This window comes from Pangasianodon hypophthalmus, chromosome 30 (assembly GCF_027358585.1).
Source record: "Pangasianodon hypophthalmus isolate fPanHyp1 chromosome 30, fPanHyp1.pri, whole genome shotgun sequence".
Classification (NCBI taxonomy): domain Eukaryota; kingdom Metazoa; phylum Chordata; class Actinopteri; order Siluriformes; family Pangasiidae; genus Pangasianodon; species Pangasianodon hypophthalmus.
The window spans coordinates 4,003,732-4,025,716 of NC_069739.1; the positions used below are offsets into that span (position 1 = coordinate 4,003,732).

Genomic DNA, 21,985 nt, shown 5'->3' on the forward strand with positions numbered 1-21,985 from the left:
GATATACATAACAGCATTTATCACGGAGTTGATGATAATGATGATGATTTTTTCTGAGAGTATTTCTGAATTTTATGATAAATTTACTTTCATGTAAGTTACAGGAAGTTGCCTGCTGCTGAATGCTGAGCTCAGCAACACTGTCCACACACAGGGTCAGCTAAAGTTCATATATTTTCAACCACAGCCAAAAGGAGAGCAGTAGGTGTGTCCTGTAGTTTCTTCCGTCTTTAGTAAAACTTCTACACGTCTACAAGGAACAGGGAAAAAGACGTTTAGAAGTCGCAGCTTAACCGGTTGCAAAATAAATAAATAAGATCATTTTTGCAGTGTTTTTGTAACATTGCGTAACCTGACTAACGATATTTTCATGATGTACCTAAAACCACAAATATTCTGTAAACATGACTGATTATTTTCCTGTAATGCTCCTTAGACCACAGCAATTTACCAACCGTTCATTTCTGAAGTAATTAAATAACGACACATCATACGTGGTGGAACGTCCACGAACATGTTATCACTTACGTTATAGCAGCTATAACCAGTCCTTTTTTTTTCCTCTCGTCAAGTTAATAAGCCCAAAAACACGTAGCTTGTCATGTTATCAAGAAATCGCAGAAACGTAAAACTTAGTTACAGCTTTACCTCTGACTGTTACACAGCGCTGACACTGGAGACTCCTTCACAGATCAGAGGTTACACATCCGTTAATGCGAAACATCCGCTGTACGAGTCAGCGTGGACGAGCCGTTACTATAGAAACGATAACGTGTAATATAAACCTGCGACTGCTGTTATAGAAAATGAAGCACAACTAGGTTTCTGCATCATACTTTTTCGTGCTGTTGCGATTTAAAAAAATCAGTGTGTGTGTGTGTGTGATAATATCCAGCCTCATAACTTATGCTCATCATATAACTCTTCATACACACACATACACAGCCAAACACCCACATCAACACACCCTTTAACCATTTACAGATAGAAATCACAGATGCGTGTACACACACACACACGATCAAGACCAAATACACCAAGCAACTCAAAGAGAGGACGAATTCCTGTGCGACTCAGCTGCGTCCGGCGTGTTCCTGTGACAGAGCCTGCGCCATAAAAGCGTTTACAGGCTGTAAGCGAAGCTGCTCGGGAGCTCGTTTTACGCCACGCATTACGCCACTTTCTTCAGCAGACACTCTGAAGTCCAGCCAGCCGTCTCCTCGACACACCACTGTGGCTTTATTTGCGGTCAGAGATGTTTTGGCAGCATGCAGCGCCTCATCTCGTACGAGGTATCGTGCCTCAGACGAGTCACCTCGCCCTGGTCAGCTTGACGGGGCCCTGAAGTGTTCACAGGGTTAAGGACCTGTTAGCGTTACGCTTAATGGTTGCTGCTTGCTTCCATTTTGTGCTAGCATTTTGCTCTTCGGTTAAAAAAAAAAAAAAACAAGCCAAAAACTCAAATCCAATTGACGTGAAAGTAGATCTTATTATTTTTGCTCGGTGATGTGACCGCAGACGTGACTTCATCTAAATTTAGCTGTTTTCTTCAAAAACAAAATGCTTTGCCTCATATGTATATGCCTCAAAGACAAACGTACTCCAGCGTATTTCATCCCGATCTTTATAGAGCGTGTCTGAAGTGTGTAGAGGACTCGCTGTTTAATCACACATGCTCCACAGATTGAGATTAAATGGAAAAAAAAAGAAGCTGAAAAAAGTCATTTAAAGTACGCGCGTTGTTTTTCTGCACTATTTACATCGTTGTTTTCCCCATAAAAACACTCTTCTGGTGGCTCTGCCAGAAAATTCCAGCCTGTCAAGGACTCGATGAACAGGCTGTGCGAGCACACTGTTTGCCAAATAATTTTTCACTCAGTCAGCACGGTCAGGCCGAATCCTGCACAGCTGCCCGAGAGCCCTCGCTCTCTAGATCAGGATTTTTAATAAGCAGATGGTAAAGTCGCTGCAGGGAGGCCAATCCGGTAAGCAGGAATCAATACTCCGTCTAGATTTTCCACTGAACACACTGACTCCCTGTATCACTGACTCCCTAACACACTGAACACACTGATTCCCTGTATCACTGACTCCCTAACACACTGAACACACTGACTCCCTGTATCACTGACTCCCTAACTCACTGAACACACTGAACACACTGACTCCCTGTATCACTGACTCCCTAACACACTGAACACACTGATTCCCTGTATCACTGACTCCCTAACTCACTGAACACACTGACTCCCTGTATCACTGACTCCCTAACACACTGAACACACTGAACACACTGACTCCCTGTATCACTGACTCCCTAACTCACTGAATACACTGACTCCCTGTATCACTGACTCCCTAACTCACTGAACACACTGACTCCCTGTATCACTGACTCCCTAACTCACTGAACACACTGAACACACTGACTCCCTGGATCACTGACTCCCTAACACACTGAACACACTGACTCCCTGTATCACTGACTCCCTAACACACTGAACACACTGACTCCCTGTATCACTGACTCCCTAACTCACTGAACACACTGACTCCCTGTATCACTGACTCCCTAACACACTGAACACACTGAACACACTGACTCCCTGTATCACTGACTCATTAACACACTGAACACACTGACTCCCTGTATCACTGACTCCCTAACTCACTGAACACACTGACTCCCTGTATCACTGACTCCCTAACACACTGAACACACTGACTCCCTGTATCACTGACTCATTAACACACTGAACACACTGACTCCCTGTATCACTGACTCCCTAACACACTGAACACACTGACTCCCTGTATCACTGACTCCCTAACTCACTGAATACACTGAACACACTGACTCCCTGTATCACTGACTCCCTAACACACTGAACACACTGACTCCCTGTATCACTGACTCCCTAACACACTGAACACACTGACTCCCTGTATCACTGACTCCCTAACACACTGAACACACTGACTCCCTGTATCACTGACTCCCTAACACACTGAACACACTGACTCCCTGTATCACTGACTCCCTAACTCACTGAACACACTGACTCCCTGTATCACTGACTCCCTAACACACTGAACACACTGACTCCCTGTATCACTGACTCCCTAACACACTGAACACACTGACTCCCTGTATCACTGACTCCCTAACACACTGAACACACTGACTCCCTGTATCACTGACTCCCTAACACACTGAACACACTGACTCCCTGTATCACTGACTCCCTAACTCACTGAACACACTGACTCCCTGTATCACTGACTCCCTAACACACTGAACACACTGACTCCCTGTATCACTGACTCCCTAACACACTGAACACACTGACTCCCTGTATCACTGACTCCCTAACACACTGAAAACACTGAACACACTGACTCCCTGTATCACTGACTCCCTAACACACTGAACACACTGATTCCCTGTATCACTGACTCCCTAACACACTGAACACACTGACTCCCTGTATCACTGACTCCCCAACACACTGAACACACTGACTCCCTGTATCACTGACTCCCCAACACACTGAACACACTGACTCCCTGTATCACTGACTCCCTAACACACTGAACACACTGACTCCCTGTATCACTGACTCCCTAACACACTGAACACACTGACTCCCTGTATCACTCAGTACGCTGACTCCCTGATTCACTCAGTACACTGACTCCCTGATTCACTCAGTACTCTGACTCCCTGATTCACTCAGTACGCCGACTCCCTGATTCACTCAGTACGCCGACTCCCTGATTCACTCAGTACGCCGACTCCCTGATTCACTCAGTACGCCGACTCCCTGATTCACTCAGTACGCCGACTCCCTGATTCACTCAGTACGCTGACTCCCTGATTCACTCAGTACGCTGACTCCCTGATTCACTCAGTACGCCGACTCCCTGATTCACTCAGTACGCTGACTCCCTGATTCACTCAGTACGCCGACTCCCTGATTCACTCAGTACGCTGACTCCCTGATTCTCTGAACACTGAACACACTGAGTCAGTGAATGACTGAGCCCTGACAAGTAAACTTGAGCCGAAAATGAAAAGAACAGCATTCCTGTCTTGTGCTTGGATACGAATCAAAGTCGGTTACTGTTATTTCACTGCATAGGTTAAACACACACACACACGCGCGCACACACACACACACATGCACACAGGTATTTTACTTTCAGTTGAGTGTTCTATTGATGTAAGGAAAAGGATTATGGGATAGAAATGTGTGGAGTTTCGAGACAACTTCAACAGCAGAAAACTTGGAGACAAAACCAGTGAATGTGGTTGGGATGAAACTGTTTTGCTTGGTTGCCCACCCCTTAGTAGGGGTGTGTGTGTGTGTGTGTGTGTGTGTGTGTGTGTGTGTGTGAGAGAGAGGGCAGGAAATCAGAAATTCTTGAGTGCCGCAGGCTGCAGATGGCTGCTGATTGGAAGCAGGCAGGGGCCACAGGCTCTCGTGTTGCATTCTGGGATAACAGGGTGGCCCCCTCACTAAACACTCGGAGATACAGGGAGGCTGCACTCAGGGCATTCTAGGACAACACAGAGCCTCTCCCATGAAGAGATTGCAACACACACACACAAAAACACACACACACACACACAGTTGATTTTTGCAGTAAATAACCGGGACATGCCGTCCTGGCTTCTGCATTTTGAAGAACTTAATAAGGGAAGATGGTGGAGCTTTCTCTTTCTTTCTACTCAGACAGCCTCTTTGCCTTTCTTCTGCTCTCATTTTCCATATGTCTCTCTCTCTCTCACACACACCCTCATAAAACCTCATACACACCCAGTTAAAGTGATCATTCAGCCAAAAATGCTTTGTACAACTTGCATTAAATATAGTTTAAGCCAACAAGTATCCTCTATCTCGTGATCTGAAACTTGCGTACGTGTTTTGTGCCAGTTCCTCATTGGTGCTTGGGGTTTTGTTCTTGCTCTTCTCCTTACATTTAATGAGAGGAGGAGTGATGGTGTTATCTATCACCTGGCGGGTTCTTCAGGCCTTTAGAAAGAACGTTGTGGCTAATAACGCACCGTGAGACCGGCACTTATTTTCTTGATTTCTGATATGCGAGACAGCTCTTCCATAACACGCAAACAAGTTTGATTTACCACACAGGAAGCGAGGGCATATCTTAGAAACGCTTTAACGTATTCACACCAAACGTGACATGTATGTGTAGCAACATGACCTGATGTTAAGCTTTGAGTTGATTTGTCCCTCTGCTGAAAACTGGAAGTGAGGCAATATCCCAGCATGATGTATATTTCCTTTGGAGCCCCTGGCTTCTGTTCTTCCTCTGTCACTAAGGGGGTGGGGCCAAAGTGCTTGGCCCCCTGAATCGCTTAATTTTACATTTGCGAAAAAAAACCTAACACAAGACTGAATATAATTTCATACACAGCTTTAAAATAATATTAATAGTAATAATAAATAAATAAAATTAAACTCTATCTATGTTACAAACACAACTGGTGTGTGTGTGCGTGCGTGTGCGCGCAACCGCATGTTTGCACGAGTAATCATTATAATTATTTAAGAAGGCTGTGTTAACTGCAGTAGAGTAGACATGCTCGTGCTAATCAGCTTGCCGCTCTTTACCTCAAGTCAGTCTGCAAGAGGCTTATTTTTGGGTGTGTGTGTGTGCGTATGTGTGCGTATGTGTGCGTATGTGTGCGTATGTGTGTGTGTGTGTGTGTGTGTGTGTATGGGGGTTGGTAGGTGCTTGCTAAATGAGGCTCCAGGCCTCCATAAGTCTGAAGTAAATGTGCTGGCTGTGTAGAGACATCTGATCCTGCAGATCCTGTTCGGCTTCCATACACACACACACACACACACACACACACACACACGCACAGTTACTATACCGTGTCGCACTCTGTGTTTGGCTAAAACTCTGCTGCCATTAAACCAACAATATTTTATCCTTTAGTCATGTTCTGTAAGCTGTGCCAGCATCTCATTTGTCTAACATGCAGAAAAAGTTGAGATTGTCTGTAGTGTTGTTTTTCACATTTCCTGCGAGAGTAGCTTGAGTTTTATGACAGTTTCCACGTTGCAGTATGTTCTGTAGGGAGCTACCTTAAGCGTAACGCTGCGTTCGAAAACTCTTAAGTCCGAATTTCCGACCTCCGATTAGGACAAACCAAAGAAACCACCTCCTCAATTCAGAATTTCCTCAGAAAGTCGTGACGTCAACTCAACATAGCTAGTCACAGCATCAGCAGTAAACAAAGTAGCACCTCTTACCTTTAAATGAGTTATACTGCATATACAAGTATTAGCTTTAGATCAATCAACACACAGATGTATTAGATTAGACGTACAGATATAAGATTAGACATATTAGAACTATACAGTTCACTGTTTTGAAGAGGAAAATATTCAACACTCAGCACAGTTAGCTGGCTAGATTGTTGCTAACGAAAGACTGACATGGAGGCATCCATGTTTTTTTTTTTTTTTCTTCTTTTTTTCTGGTGTCATTTCCGACTTCCGAATTCCCACTTCCCAGCATAAAAGAAGACACTCTAGTGTAAGTTCCTGTTGCTGTTCCTGTACCACTGTAGCGAATCAAAAGAGTCTAAGGACACTTTCACACCTATTAGTTTGTTTAGACTCAGAGTGAATTAGATCCTTTTGGTTTGTTTTTGCTGTTTGGTTTCACACTGCACAGAATTAATCAAAACAGTGTCGGACGAGCAGCATGTAGAGCTGAAAACGCCCTGAACTTCACACACCGCCCGCTGTCAACACCCCACACCTTTACTCCCAAGCCGGGTTTAGCGAACTTACCTTCACCATCATCTGTACACCTGACCAGACACGTCCAGGAGTAAATATTTCCACAACGGATTAGACGATGAGTTCTCTGAGCCATTATTTGACTAATCATTTATAATGACCGTCCGTCTGGCTCATAGCCGTGATCTCCTGACACCAGTCCGACAGGTTTCTCACAGCGGCGCATTATTATACCAAAACGTCTTTTTCATTTAACAAAGAACCCCATACCATCTGTGATATGGGGAAGATTTTTGGAAGGAGTCTCCAGTGTCAGTGCTTTATTACATGACAAAGCTGCGGTAAAAGTGCCGCTGGTGAGGGAAGGGCTGTTTATATCCGCTGTGATGTAAGTGGCTACAGGATTGCGTAACTATAAACGATTAGAAGGAATGACGTTATTCTTTGTCAAGTAAAAATTTGGATTTGTGGGCAATTTGCTGCAGTATAAGAGGAATAAAGCACTTCAGGATGTGCTGTTCTAGGAGAAGAACGACAGGAAGGAGTTTTTGTGTGTGAGTGTGAGACACTCTCTTATCTGTTGTGTGTGTGAGTGTTATTTCCAGTCAGTTGAATATGACAGTTAGTGATACACATGCTTCTGATTGCGATAAGGAAGAGCTTTCTCTCTCTCTCTCTCTCTCTCTCTCTCTCCCTCTCCCCCTGTGCTTCTTATCTGTAATCTCCTGCCAATTGTGCTGGCTGAGTTCTGCTCCGACTGCTGGTGTGCTGACTGTGTGTGTGTGTGTGTGTAGTGTGTGTAGTGTGTGTAATGTGTATCAGGGGACGTTTCTGTTTGACAGGAAACAGCCCGCCGCTAACACACAGTAGCAGGAGCAGCTCGGTTAACAGCTGGCAGAAAAGCGTGATTTTTTTTTTTTTTTCTCCCCTCTTCTCTCCCGTTTTGGTTTTAGCACAGGGTCAGGAAATCATGCTAGTCGAGATCCAGGAAGTGGTGCAGATTTAGAGTGAGGAAATGACGTGAAAGCCGTTCTGGTGTTTCACTGAGACACCTACAGGATGGAAGAGTTTATACAGGTCGTGTAGGGACTGCTGCAGTGCCTAGTTCTGTACCGAAGGTTCCACGTGGACGACTGCGTAAGCTCAGCACCAACCTGAACCGTGTCACACACCCTGCTAAATTATATTAGGCTTATGAGATCATCTGCAACAAGCCATCGTCCTGTCTTGGCTCTCTCCTGATCTCTTGAGGCTTTGGAGGAGTGTACGTTGCGAGTCGGCTGTAGCTGCTAGTCGCTAGCATTAGCGTTTAATCCGTGTTTTGGATTACATACTCGCTCGCAAAAATGTCATCGGATTGTGAAGCCAGTGTCATGAATCGAATCGGATTGTGAAGCCAGTGTCATGAATCGAATCGGATTGTGAAGCCAGTGTCGTGAATCGAATCGGTTCGTGAATCGAATCGGATTGTGAAGCCAGTGTCATGAATAGAATCGGATCGTGAATCGAATCGGATTGTGAAGCCAGTGTCATGAATCGAATCGGATTGTGAAGCCAGTGTCATGAATCGAATCGGATCGTGAATCGAATCGGATTGTGAAGCCAGTGTCATGAATCGAATCGGATTGTGAAGCCAGTGTCGTGAATCGAATCGGATTGTGAAGCCAGTGTCGTGAATCGAATCGGATCGTGAATCGAATCGGATTGTGAAGCCAGTGTCATGAATCGAATCGGATTGTGAAGCCAGTGTCGTGAATCGAATCGGATTGTGAATCGAATCGGATTGTGAAGCCAGTGTCGTGAATCGAATCGGATTGTGAATAGAATCGGATTGTGAAGCCAGTGTCGTGAATCGAATCGGATCGTGAATCGAATCGAATCGAATTGTGAAGCCAGTGTCGTGAATCGAATCGGATTGTGAAGCCAGTGTCGTGAATCGAATCGGTTTGTGAAGCCAGTGTCATGAATCGAATCGGATTTTGAAGCCAGTGTCATGAATCGAATCGGATTGTGAAGCCAGTGTCGTGAATCGAATCGGATCGTGAATCGAATCGAATCGAATTGTGAAGCCAGTGTCGTGAATCGAATCGAATTGTGAAGCCAGTGTCGTGAATCGAATCGGTTTGTGAAGCCAGTGTCATGAATCGAATCGGATTGTGAAGCCAGTGTCGTGAATCGAATCGGATCGTGAATCGAATCGAATCGAATTGTGAAGCCAGTGTCGTGAATCGAATCGAATTGTGAAGCCAGTGTCGTGAATCGAATCGGATTGTGAAGCCAGTGTCGTGAATCGAATCGGTTTGTGAAGCCAGTGTCATGAATCGAATCGGATTTTGAAGCCAGTGTCATGAATCGAATCGGATTGTGAAGCCAGTGTCGTGAATCGAATCGGATCGTGAATCGAATCGAATCGAATTGTGAAGCCAGTGTCGTGAATCGAATCGAATTGTGAAGCCAGTGTCGTGAATCGAATCGGATTGTGAAGCCAGTGTCATGAATCGAATCGGATTGTGAAGCCAGTGTCGTGAATCGAATCGGATTGTGAATAGAATCGGTTTGTGAAGCCAGTGTCATGAATCGAATTGAATCGAATCGTGAATCCAGTATTGTGAATTGAATCGACTCGTGAGCAAAGTGTATCGGTTACACCCTTACAGCACTGTATACACAACACTGAATTAAAAACCAAAAGAATTAAACTCTTTTCATTCATAAAGCAGTATTTCAACCTTTAGGAAATAGGATAACTTTACCCAAAAAGATAAAACCGATTTTGTATTAAGCGCAAGAAAATTCTAATTTGTAATATGTAATATTGGGCTACTGATGGAATTTTAAAACCCTTCATTAGTAAATCTTTTTGTTGTTGTTGTTGTTGTTGTTTTTACTTGCTGTTACTATAGAAATGAAACTGTATTAAAACGAGTTTCATTATTGTCAAAAGTGCTGTTATAGGAAACTAATCAACAACGTCTGACCAATCAGATTTGAGCTTTCAGCAGTTGGTTCAAGGAGCAGAGAATACAGAGCTGTTTAATTGAACTGGTACAGGAAGTCCCACCTCCTTTAAACAAATTGGAAGTCTGTTTTATCCCAAGCTTGCTCTGATTGAGAGAAACAACATTGTTTAAAAATACAGTGTGTGTGTGTGTGTGTGTGTGAGTGATCCATTAGAGCGGTTTTAATATGTGACTATTGGCACTGATGCTGCTGGTTTCCATTATAAATCTATTGGTGCTGTTAATCCTGTCGCGGTTTGGGAGCCGTGTGAAGTGCGAGTCTCTGATATTTTGTGAGTTTCTGCTAAACGACTTGACAGTCTGTGTGTGTGTCTGAGCGCATTGGGATAAACTACGGGGAAACTGTGTGTGTGTCTGAGCTCATTGGGATAAACTACGGGGAAACTGTGTGTGTGTCTGAGCTCATTGGGATAAACTACGGGGAAACTGTGTGTGTGTCTGAGCTCATTGGGATAAACTACGGGGAAACTGTGTGTGTGTCTGAGCGCATTGGGATAAACTACGGGGAAACTGTGTGTGTGTCTGAGCGCATTGGGATAAACTACGGGGAAACTGTGTGTGTGTCTGAGCTCATTGGGATAAACTACGGGGAAACTGTGTGTGTGTCTGAGCTCATTGGGATAAACTACGGGGAAACTGTGTGTGTGTCTGAGCGCATTGGGATAAACTACGGGGAAACTGTTACTCCTGCGAGAAAGAAGAATGGTGTGTGAGATGTGGAGGCGCTGCATTTTTAGAGTTAATGTAATAAAAATAACACGAGCTACGTGCGTGTGTTGTGTGTGTACGGAAATGTGTGATGTTGAAGATAACTCACGTGTTATTTCTCCCCCCCGTCTCTCTCTCTCTCTCTCTCTCTCTCTCTTTCTCCGTCTCTCTCTCTAGAACAAAAGATGCTGTGATAGAGCGAGTGTGTGTGCATGAGTGTGTGCGCTGAGGTCCACCCAGTCCTGCCAGTCCCCGAATGGCACAGGGAAATCAGCAGATTGACACTCAAATTCTGCAACAACTGCGTCAGAAGTTTCCAGAAGTGCCAGAGGGCGTGGTCTCTCAGTGTGTCATACAGGTGGGCGGGGCACCTGACAGGAGGGGGGCGGGAGTGGGGGTGGGGGGGCGTCTTTCAGAAATAATGAGGAATTGATATATTTCTGGTAATATCTCATTCCCTCACTATCTCTCTCTCTCTGTCTCTCCCTCTGTCTGTGTGTGTGTCTCTCTCTCTCTCTGTCTTTCTGTGTCTCTCTCTCTGACTGTCTCTCTCTTTTTGTTTCTCTCTGTCTGTGTGTCTCTTTCTCTCTATCTTTCTGTCTTGCTCTGTCTGTCTCTCTCTCTCTCTCTCTCTCTCTCTCTCTCTCAGAATAAGAACGACTTGGCAGCGTGTTGTGAGTACCTGACCCAGGTGAGTCCCGGCTTCCTGTACAGCGAGGGCAGCCCGAGTGTGACGGACCTGCGCAATCACATGACCCAGCTCAACGTGGGCGTGTCACAGAATACCCATGGTGCCGTGCAGCATGAGCCAGTGAGGATGAACGGCAGCAGGACTCTCTCGCACAGCCTGAGTGACGGGCCCGTCAACGGTCCCCCGACTCCGGCCTCTGACTTCTACCAGGCAGAGTCTCAGTCACACACACACACTCACACACACGCACCCGCCGCCTTCTGCGTAATGGAGCAGGCGCGAAAGCCACAGCCACCGCAGCACCTTGGCCTGTACCAGCTCGGTGTCAAAGGTCAGGGCTCGGCCACGTCCCTGGCCGCCACACCCCGTTTTAACCCTATCACGGTGACGCTGGCCCCCAACGCCGGCCGAAACACGCCCACCTCGCTGCACATTCACGGTGGGCCTCAGGCTGGCCCCAACAGCCCCAACTCCATCTACATCCGGCCCTACGTCACCCAGATCTCACACCCAGGCGGCCCTCACCACCAGACCTCGCACGTTTACATGCCCATCAGTTCTCCTACCAACCCGCAGCCCCCCTCGGCCTTTCAGGCTCCGTCCGCCGCAGCCTCTCAGGCCTCTTCCTCGTCCTCCTCGTCGTCATCCTCATCTGTGCCTTCATCTTTACCGGCGATGGCGGCGGCCCCCTCGCTCGCGTCCTCCTTCAGCCAGTTCAACATCCAGAACATCTCCACAGGGCCCAGAAAGAACCAGATCGAGATCAAGCTCGAGTCTCCGCAGAGGGTGGGCGGAGCTGCCGCTGCTGCCGCCACGGCGACGCTGATGTGCTCCGCCTCTGCTCCTCGACCAGCCTCGGCTTCTGGGTCGTCGTCCTGCCCGTCACCTTCCTCCTCTTCCTCCACTCCGCTCTCAATCGAGGGGGCGGGGCTTAGCCGAAGCCAGCCCACTGTCTACATCGCTGCCTCTCCTCCTGCCGCTGCTGCCACGACGACGCCGTCAGATGAGTGCGCGCTGATCCCTCCATCCGGTCGCTCGCAGCCTAAATTCTACATTTCCGCTAACGCGTCTTCGGATGAGAGCGGTACTCGGAACCCGCCCACAGTCTACATATCGGCCAACCCATCTCTTCCCGGCGTGACGGGAGGGCGGAGCCTAGGTGGCCAAGTCAGCATGGGGCCCGCCTACATCCATCACCACCCGCCCAAATCCCGCAGCTCGGTGGGGGCGGGAGGCGTGGCTACATCGCCGCGCGTCGTGGTGACGCAGCCCAACACCAAATACACCTTCAAGATCACGGTGTCACCGAACAAGCCGCCGGCCATGTCCCCCGGGGTGGTGTCGCCCACCTTCGAGCCCACCAACATGCTCAGCGTGCCCGCCGATCAGCACTACCCCGAGCCCGAGGCCATCAGCCTGCCTGAGCCGCTCTCGCCCAACCGAGACCTGAGAGCCACAGAGAGCCGTCGGCCCAGCATGGGCTCTGACGACGCCGCATACACACAAGGTGAGTGTGTGTGTGTGTGTGTGTGTGTGTGTGAGTGTGTGAGTGTGTGAGTGTGTGTGTGTGTGTGTGTGTATCATGACTGACTGGGGATATGAGTGGATTTTTTGTGATGAAAATCTGCCTTTGGCACCTGTCTCTCTCTCTCTCTCTCTCTCTCGCTCTCTCTCACACACACACACACACACACACACACACACACTGTCGTGCGTCTAGTTTTCACTCCTACAGTGTTGGAGTACATTTTCTCTCTGCAGCACCTCAGTGCTGTTTGGGGCGGAGTTTGTCTTTTTGATTGACAGCTGAGCTCTGATTGCCGTACCAGAGCTAACGCTGTACAAGTGACTCAGTTCCCCTCCGTTTGCTCTGGCGGTTAATGTGCACATCAGTGTGGTTAGGAAATCTGATGGAGGAAGCGGAAGAAACTAAATGTTCCCATGCTTTCATTGTCCATTTTTTAAAAAAAATTTTCTTTTCTTTACTGTAATCTGAAAGTGAGAGGAGGAAATTTTCTCCGCTGCCCCCGAGGCCTGCTACACACCAGCCTGGTACATGTTTTTACACAGTAGTATTAAAATGGGTTTTTTTATTATTATTTTCCGCTCAGCACTGCCAAGTGGACGGTGTGTGTGTGTGTGTGTGTGTCTGAGTGTGTGTGTGTTATTTCTGATTGTGAATTTCCGTACTGTTGACACTGGGCTGGGTTTTGGATAAACCGTGTACACTCACACACTCATTAAAACCCTCTCAGAATCCCAGCTTTGTTATCTTTGCGTGTCTGTGTGTGTGTGTGTGTGTGTGTGTGTGTGTGTGTGTGTGTGTGTGTGCATGCGCTCAGTAGAGTGCTCGTTTGAGGGGAGAGTAAAAGTGACTTTTTGAGGTGTGTGTTTGTGGATGTGTGTAAAATGTGCAACAGCAGGGCAGTGTTTGCCTTATATGGATTTTTGCCCTGATGACGCGTGAGTCATTGACCGAGAGCTCTGTGTGTGTGTGTGTGTGTGTGTGTGTGTGTGTGTGTGTGTGTTTTTCCGTGTACATGGGTGCACCTACTGTGAGTCGATGTCTGCTTGTGTGAATTGCTTTATGGTAGTTAATGTGTAACGTGTGTGTTTCTCAGTGGAGGAGTGTCCCAGCCCTTTATCATGTGTGTTTTATGATTTCTGATTATATATCTTGGTGAGGGACAAATATAGGAATATCTGACAGTTTTGACCTTGTGAGGACAATTGGCCGGTCCCCAAGAGGAACTGCCTTTATTTTCCCTCCTTTTCCCTTTTTCTAATTCTCAAATTTATTTACTTACTGAATTACCAACTACATGATTTACGTAATTACGTACATACTTACATGCTTGCATACGTATTTACATACATAGTTATTTAATCACTTCCTTATTTATTTACATACTTTTTTATTTACTTAGTTACATACTTATTTAGTTATTTACTTACTTACACACTTTAGCTATTAGTAAATAACTAAATAAGTGTGTAAGTAATTAAGTAAACAACTTAAGTGTGAAATTAAGTAGTAACTAATACTAATTTACCAGCGAGTGTAAAACTATGCATAATTAATTTCACGTTTATTATTTATAACATATGCTCAGCATGTTCACTGTCACTCTACGCATTTTCTACGCATCAGTGAGCTTTAGTCGCCCGTGACCCTGACGCCGGTTCACCGGTTGTCCTTCCTTGGACCCCTTTAGGCAGGTACTAACACCCCACGAACACCGCACGAGACCTGCTGTTTTGGAGATGCTCTGACCCCGTTGTCTAGCCATCACAATTTGGCGCTTGTCACAGCCACTCGGATCCTTACGCCTGCCCATTTTTCCTGCTTCCAACACTTCAACATCGAGAACTGACGGTTCACTTGCTGCCTGAAATATCCCTCCCCTTGACAGGTGCCACTGTAACGAGATAATCAATCTTATTCATTTCACCTGTCAGTGGTTTTAATGTTAGGGCTGATCAGTGTGTGTATATAAAACACTTCCTTCTGGTTACTGAGGTGAAGTTTAAGGAAGCAGTAATACTTATTATCACAAGGACAATAAGGGATCATGGTGTGTGTGTGTGTGTGTGTGTGTGTGCACTGAGAGATTCAGCATGACTCATGATGCTACATGTCCTGTTGTAGGAAGTGGAGTGTTGTTTGTTTGTCTCCATTAACACTAAAACACGTCTGGCACTGTGGCAGTAAATATCGAGCGGTTCCTGTTAGCACTCAGTCAGCGTTATTAGCGCTTTCAGGAGCAGCGAACAGTGCGTCTCTTCCCTTCAGCGCTCAATAAATCCCAACTTAGATACATATCGATCATTTAATTTTTTTTAAAACTCCATCAGCAACATCCTCTGGTGATTTCTGCAGTGTTTATTCTGTTACGAACCTTCCAACACAGTGAGATGGTCATTAGTTTTACATTAGAAATATTTATAAATGTTATTTATAGACCTGTTTGGTGTATTACAGTTTGGATTAAACCCATTCAGTTTAAGTGACCAGACAGAATGACTAAGAACTGTAACTGCTCAGTAATAAACACATCATAACTCTGATGATAGATCGGCAGGACAGGATAAGATGAAACCATGATGATAAGTTTATTTTACAGTTTTGCGGGGATTCTTTTCAGGCTGCAATTAAAACTGAGAGTGGAGAACTGAATAAACATCAAACTATTACAGACAGTTGTTTGGATTTGTCACTTTACGAACGTCTCTAAGTCCTGCAGATCTCTTAACCAGTCCCGCGTTGTGTCTGTGTAGCTCAACATCTTCCTGCCTTCCCGACTTTTCCAGTTTAATCCTGACCAGGAAAGGAAGCTTTCTTTCCACTCTTCAATATTCCGACATGTAATGTTGTCACGCTCGTGAGTCGTGAACTTCTGAGTCGTGAACCCGTGCCTCGAAACGTGGCTCTCAGCTCTCTGCCAGCCGAGAGCCACACAGGGAGTGCAGCCAAACTGACGGAGTGATGGATTTCAGAGATGATGAGTGAAGACAGGAAGATGGAGAGCGCTGATAAATGGAGGACTGGTTCAGAACGGTGACTCGGAGAACAGAGAAAGTGTTAGGGTTCTTTCTTGTGTACAGCGTTTAGTCAGTGTTCGAACGGAAATATGGTGTGTTCTTTGTCTCTGTGTTGTTCTTTAGGTAGAACACAGCGAGAGCCTGAATCGACTCTGAATCGACTCTGAATCGACTCTGAGTCAACTCTGAATCAACTTTGAATTGATTTGAATGCAGGAAGTGAATTTTGGGCTGCAGCATTTTACTGTGGATGAGAAAGTGTGTGTTTGTGTGTGTGACTGTTTCTGCTGTACACCAGGAATGTACATCTAATACACTGTGTGTGTGTGTGTGTGTGTGTGTGTGTGTGTGTTTTAGCATTGTTGGTGCATCAGAAGGCACGCATGGAACGTCTGTGTCACGAGCTCAAGCTGAAAAAGAAGAACCTGGAGAAACTCAAAGAGGAGGTGAACGAAATGGAGAACGACCTCACGAGGAGACGACTGCAGAGGTCCAACTCGGTGTCTCAGATCCCGTCTGTGAGTCTCACACGATGATATAAACCATGTGATTTGCAGCTGCACTATTGGCAGAGCTGCGCCTATAGAGAATTAATCAACACCTCCTGACCAATCAGATCCCTGAACTCAAGGGACATGAAATAAAAAGGCATTTTAGGATTTCAGTAAATCTGAGACCTGGATTTTATAATCAGTAACAATAAATCAGCTACTCAGTTTCAGCATCTGACTGTGTGTGTGTGTGTGTGTGTGTGTGTGTGTGTGTGTGTGTGTGTGTGTGTGTGTGTGTGTGTGTCTCCAGCTTGATGAGATGCAGCAGCTGAGGTGTAAGAACAGGTTACTGCAGATCGACATCGACTGTTTAACTAAAGAGATCGACCTCCTTCAGGCGCGTGGTGAGTCTCTCTCTCTCTCTCACACACACACACACACACACACGCACATTGTTATACACTCTCACACACTCTCACACACACTCCATTACACACACGTTCACACATGCACCCTTTTACACACACACACCATCAGACACACACCTTGTTATACACACTCGTTCACACTCTCACAGTGTTATTCACACATACACACACAGAGTCACCATTACGCACACGCACACACACGCGCACCTCGTTATATACACACACACACCCCTACACATCGTTTTACACACACCCACACACACACACACACACACACACACACACACACACAGAGTCACCATTACGCACACGCACACACACGCACACACACGCGCACCTCGTTATATACACACACACCCCTACACATCGTTTTACACACACACACACACACACACAGAGTTTTGTACCAGAGCTTTGATAATAATGCAGCTAAAATGTAATGGGAACGTTGTGTACACTGCGTGTCTAAATCATCACACACACACACACACACACACACACACACACAAATTATTTAGCTCAGAAGTACCATTTGAGCAACTGTCATTGATCACATCTTTCTTTCTTTCTTTCTTTTGAGAATTTCATGTAGAGAAAACACAACTCTGTGGCATTGAGTAAACTGGCTCTAAACTAACTTTAATCCAACTCTAACCCGATTCTTTTACGGCTCTAATCTGACTCTTCACTAGCTGTAGTCCAGCTCTAACTCGACTCTAACTCGACTCTAACTCGACTCTAATCCTCTAAGCTGGACTGGAGTGGATTTAGAGTCGGGTTAGAAACTCCTGAACCCCTGCACCTCTTCGCTTAATGTACAGACTTGAGTTTGTGTGAGTCCATCTACAGGCTGCAGCGCTTAGCAAGCCAGGGTTGTGCTGATAAATATCTCACACGCACGCGCGCACACACACACACACACACACACACGCGCGCACATACACACGACCAATGAACTGCTATTGTAGTGTTAACTACCAGTTGCTTCCTGAATGACATCCTGCTACCGCTCGTCAGTAACGGATTTACGATTCCTCTGGCTCCTCTCAGCCACGCGCACATTTACACTCACACACTGAAAAATGTGTGTGTGACATTCATGGTGTGTTTAAGCTGTGTTTACACTGTTGTTATCTAAACACACACACACACACACACACACATCTCAGCTTGATTATAATTTGGATCTGCAATGAAAATGCAAAAGCGTGTGTTGGTGTGTTTAGATGTTCTCATCCCATGACTCCATGATTCAGGGCTGTTCTTCATTTTCACATCCTGTTCAGTCATCTCGTGTGTGTGTGTGTGTGTGTGTGTGTGTCTACTGACTCATATGTTTTTTTATGCATTGGATTTCAGGTGTGCGAGGGGCAGATGTGCTGCAGGTGTTCTTTTAATGAGCAACAGGAAGGCACTTGTTTACTGTGTGTGTGTGTGTGTGTGTGTGCGAGAGAGTGTGTGTTACCTGACCTTGTTTTGTCTGTGTTTTTCAGGACCACACTTCAATCCCAGTGCGATCCATAACTTTTACGACAACATCGGCTTCCTCGGTCCCGTTCCCCCAAAACCCAAAGGTACTCCGGCAGCAGGTGAGAACGTATGCACACACACACACACACACACACACACACACACACACTTCTTCTTCCTCCTTTATCATATCCATTATTGTGCTTGTTGTTGCTATATACTTTACAAAAAACAAGCAACATTTCTTCTGCGTTTTCATCTGCTCCATCCTGAGTTGTACATGCTACACTGCCCTCTAGTGCACGTTCATGTTCATGATACATGACAAGCAAACACCTGCACCTGACGCTGAAGTATCCTAATGTCTCATTCACCTGATTTACCGCCATCTTCAGACCCAATTTCTGGCTTTACTGCACAACCAGAGGTGAAAGATGGCCTTTCTGAGGAAGACTGTGTAACACTACTCCAATAAACCCAGGAAAATCGACTGTGACGTGTATTAGGGAAGTGAATTATCAGCATAACCGAAGCACTTGATACAGTCAGTCCTGTATCAGGTGCTCAAAATGGCGGCGTTTATACAGTCATGTCCCGCTTTCCACAGAAAACATCTGCCATCTTTATCTTTATTTAAGTTTAATCTAAAGTATGTTCATATTAACTTTGTGTTCATCACACAGGGCGGTAATAATGGTGTTGTAGAAGCTATGTAGTCCTTTATATTAAAAATAAATTCATGTTGGAAATTAACTACGCAGACACGATATCACTATTAGGATGCGTACTTTATGTATTTCACAAAATACGCAGAAATGAAAACTTGCTTTAGTGTTAGCCTCAAATATGTAAAAATGTGAATATTTCATCAAATTTGCTCCAATGTGTACACACACACACACACACACACATTTACCTCTGCCTCGTTCTCTTTACTTTACTTTTTCCAGCTTCTCGTTTCTCTTTTTTCTTTACATATTTTAAATCTCTACGTGTCTGTTCTCTCGCCTCGTTCCGTCCCGTCTCTCTGTCCTCGCGCTCTCTCCGGTGCGCCGGGCTCAGGCTCGGATCACTGGGGCTCTTTGGACAGGAGAGGACGCAGAATAAACGTCAGCTCCAAGCTGAAGAGAGACCCGTCTCTCCCTCCTGTTCCTCCCTGTCTCCCTGCTCCTGTGGGTGGGTACCTCTCGCTCTGTCTTTCTTTCTGCCTGCTGCCACTCTCACTCCTCTCTCTCTCTCTCTCTCTTTCTGTTCATTCATTTCTTATTCTCCTTTCTTCACTGCTCTCCCTCTTTACTCCCTCTCTCTCCCTGTGAGCATTTCTCCCGCCCGTTACGTCTCACATGACAATCCGTCTCCCTTCATCTCACCCCTTTACTTTCTCATGCTCTTCCCTTCCTCCTTATCTCTCTCTCTCTCTCTCTCCACATCCTCCCCTCGTTCTCCCGTCTCTTATTTTTTTTTTTTTAAACATTTTAATGAACTTTCTGTCTTTACACTGTTCTCCGTGGTCAGGATGTGGGGTTGTGGCTCTGTACGCACTCTCGATTAGAAGAAGTGAAATGAGAACGCAGGTCAGACCGTTGTCTGTGATTGTATTAAAGCACGGTGTTGGTGTTTAGTCACGTAGTTTGTAAGAGATCTGACTCAACTTTCGGATCAGAATTGGGTCGACACGTCATACCCCAGCTGTACACGTGTGACTTTAACCCTGCGTTCACACTAGCAAGCAGCAGACGGCTGAGCATTTTCTAAGACCGCTTACAACACAGAGCCACGATTTCAGCAACAAATCCAAATGTCTGGCTCGATCGTATGGTGTGTGTGGTCCGACATTAATTCATTTCCCCGCTCATGACCTACAGTTAATTCCTGCAAAAATGAAGAAAACCCTATAACCATGGTTTCATCTTACGCTGTCATGTACGACCTCTCGTTAAGTGCATATAGAAAAATAAAGCTTGGAAGGAAGTAGCAGAGATCTGGTGAGTGTATGTTAGCTGAGAGCGAAGCTAGTACGACGCCGAGCACGTAAATCAAACTTAAATACATTTTAAACAGTTGTGATGTGCATAAATCGTATATAATGGTTAATACCGTTATATAATGCTCTGAACTGCTCTAATGAGGCCACGCCCACAAAATATAACAGTCGCGACACGCCCGCAAAAGACAAACTACAAGCGGCACGGGCGATTTGTCACATTCTAGTGCGAATTTGTCAATTCTAGCTAAATGGCCAGGGTTATTTATTACATTACCGTTGTTTTGTGGTGTGTATCATCAAAAATACTACTACTGAAGGAGCGCTGTGTTCAGCCAAGTAGAGAAGGTCATGTTCTCTGAAATTATTACTCGTCAGACTTGTAATTTCTCTCAGGTGTCATCTGTGATGTCTTAAATTATAATTCCAACACCTCCTGGGGTAAATCGAATCCACTCCGAGTAAGGCTTTCAATACCTTACATGTTTTACTCTGTCTCTCTCTCTCTCTCTCTTTCTTCCTAGCGGTTTTTCCCTAGGCACGTTTCATCTCACATGTTTAACCTGTCCCATTTTCATGCCCTTTTTCACCTCTCTCATCATTTCATCTTCCTCCATCATTTCATTATTAACTTTCTCACTTTGCATCTTTCTCTGTGACAGTTTTGTGTGTGTGTGTGTGTGTGTGGTTTGAGAAATGTATATCCTCAACTCCAAGGGATCCTGCATGCTTTTGTTTTACTACTCTTAACTCTTAACCCAATATATCAGCTTATTGTTTTCCGTGCTTTTTTTTTTTTAAATAAAAAATGTATATAAATAATAATAAATAATAAGCCTCAGGGTTTAGAGACGTGCGAAGTAACGAGTTCTTATAGCTCGGTCTTGCGCCTTGTTTGGCCGTGATTAGTTTCACTAGTTGACGTCTGTAATTGTTTTTCTCCTGTGATTAAACTCTCAGTTAAATTAACGCAGGAGAGACGAGTTTGTACAGGCTGTTTCTTTTTTCCCTACAAACCCAGATTTTTGCGACACACCTGGTCATACGATTATATTTATTTCGCAGCGTCTAGCGTTAGATGATTAAGTAGCTAACAGCGATACAGCTGCTACACCTGGCCTGATATATTATGGTTTATGTGAATATAGTGGATTTGTTTTCTTTCTCCTGCTAACAGACACACAGTTTAATATGGACACAAAGTTATACAACCAGCATCTGTTAAATCGTTCAGAAACAACGCCAAAAGCGTTCATTTGCATTTTTTTTGGGCCTCACGAAATAGATAGGCGACTAAACACGATGAGTAGCAGCGGCAAAAGTGCAAAATCACAGGCATGGACAATTTCTGTCAGGGAACAAAGGAGTAAAACGTCGACTCGGCCAATTTAGATAGGAAACAGTGATGTATAATCAGTCCTGTCCAAACAGGCGTTATAGAAAACACCGCGTCATTATTTTTTCTAACTGTAGTTTATGTTAGAAGTATATGAGATGGCTCAGCTGCCACGCCCTCTCTGGCACAGTTCTATATAGACATTTCTGTCAGTTCTGATACCCTGATCAGGAAGGTGCTTCCCCCAAACTGAGGCTCTGCTGTTTCACGCCTTGTTAATTCCCCAAATGTGGGAAGAGGGTGGTGCATTCGAACCTCTCTCCTGACCTGCCTGTCTGATTTCCTGTCATTTCTCCACGTCTGATTTCTAAAACTTTATATTATCTTTTAGAAAATGCTCCTCTGATCCACTGTGGAGCTTACAGCATCTTCTGAATCGTCCAGTGCAGTGCGTGAAAAGTTACAGAAAAGCCAAGAATTCTCTATGACCCCATTTAACCTCCCTCTCTCTCTCTCTCTCTGTCTCTCTCTCTCTC

At 45.3% G+C, this 21,985-nt stretch overlaps 1 protein-coding gene across 11 annotated transcripts in view; it reads left to right on the forward strand.

Annotated features, from left to right (window-relative positions):
- tab2 (TGF-beta activated kinase 1 (MAP3K7) binding protein 2) overlaps nt 1-21,985 on the forward strand; it is a 70,793-nt gene that overhangs the window by 25,850 nt on the left and 22,958 nt on the right. For 7 of the 11 annotated variants that reach the window (XM_053231734.1, XM_053231733.1, XM_053231735.1 and 4 more), the window contains 6 exons: nt 10,685-10,865; nt 11,157-12,705; nt 16,098-16,258; nt 16,542-16,635; nt 18,153-18,248; nt 19,192-19,305. In XM_053231734.1, coding sequence (XP_053087709.1) covers nt 10,764-10,865; nt 11,157-12,705; nt 16,098-16,258; nt 16,542-16,635; nt 18,153-18,248; nt 19,192-19,305 — 2,116 coding nt within the window. In that variant the 5' untranslated portion in view covers nt 10,685-10,763. The remainder of the gene's footprint in view (nt 1-10,684; nt 10,866-11,156; nt 12,706-16,097; nt 16,259-16,541; nt 16,636-18,152; nt 18,249-19,191; nt 19,306-21,985) is intronic. The other 4 variants (XR_008301298.1, XR_008301299.1, XM_053231739.1 and 1 more) reach the window with 1 other exon arrangement.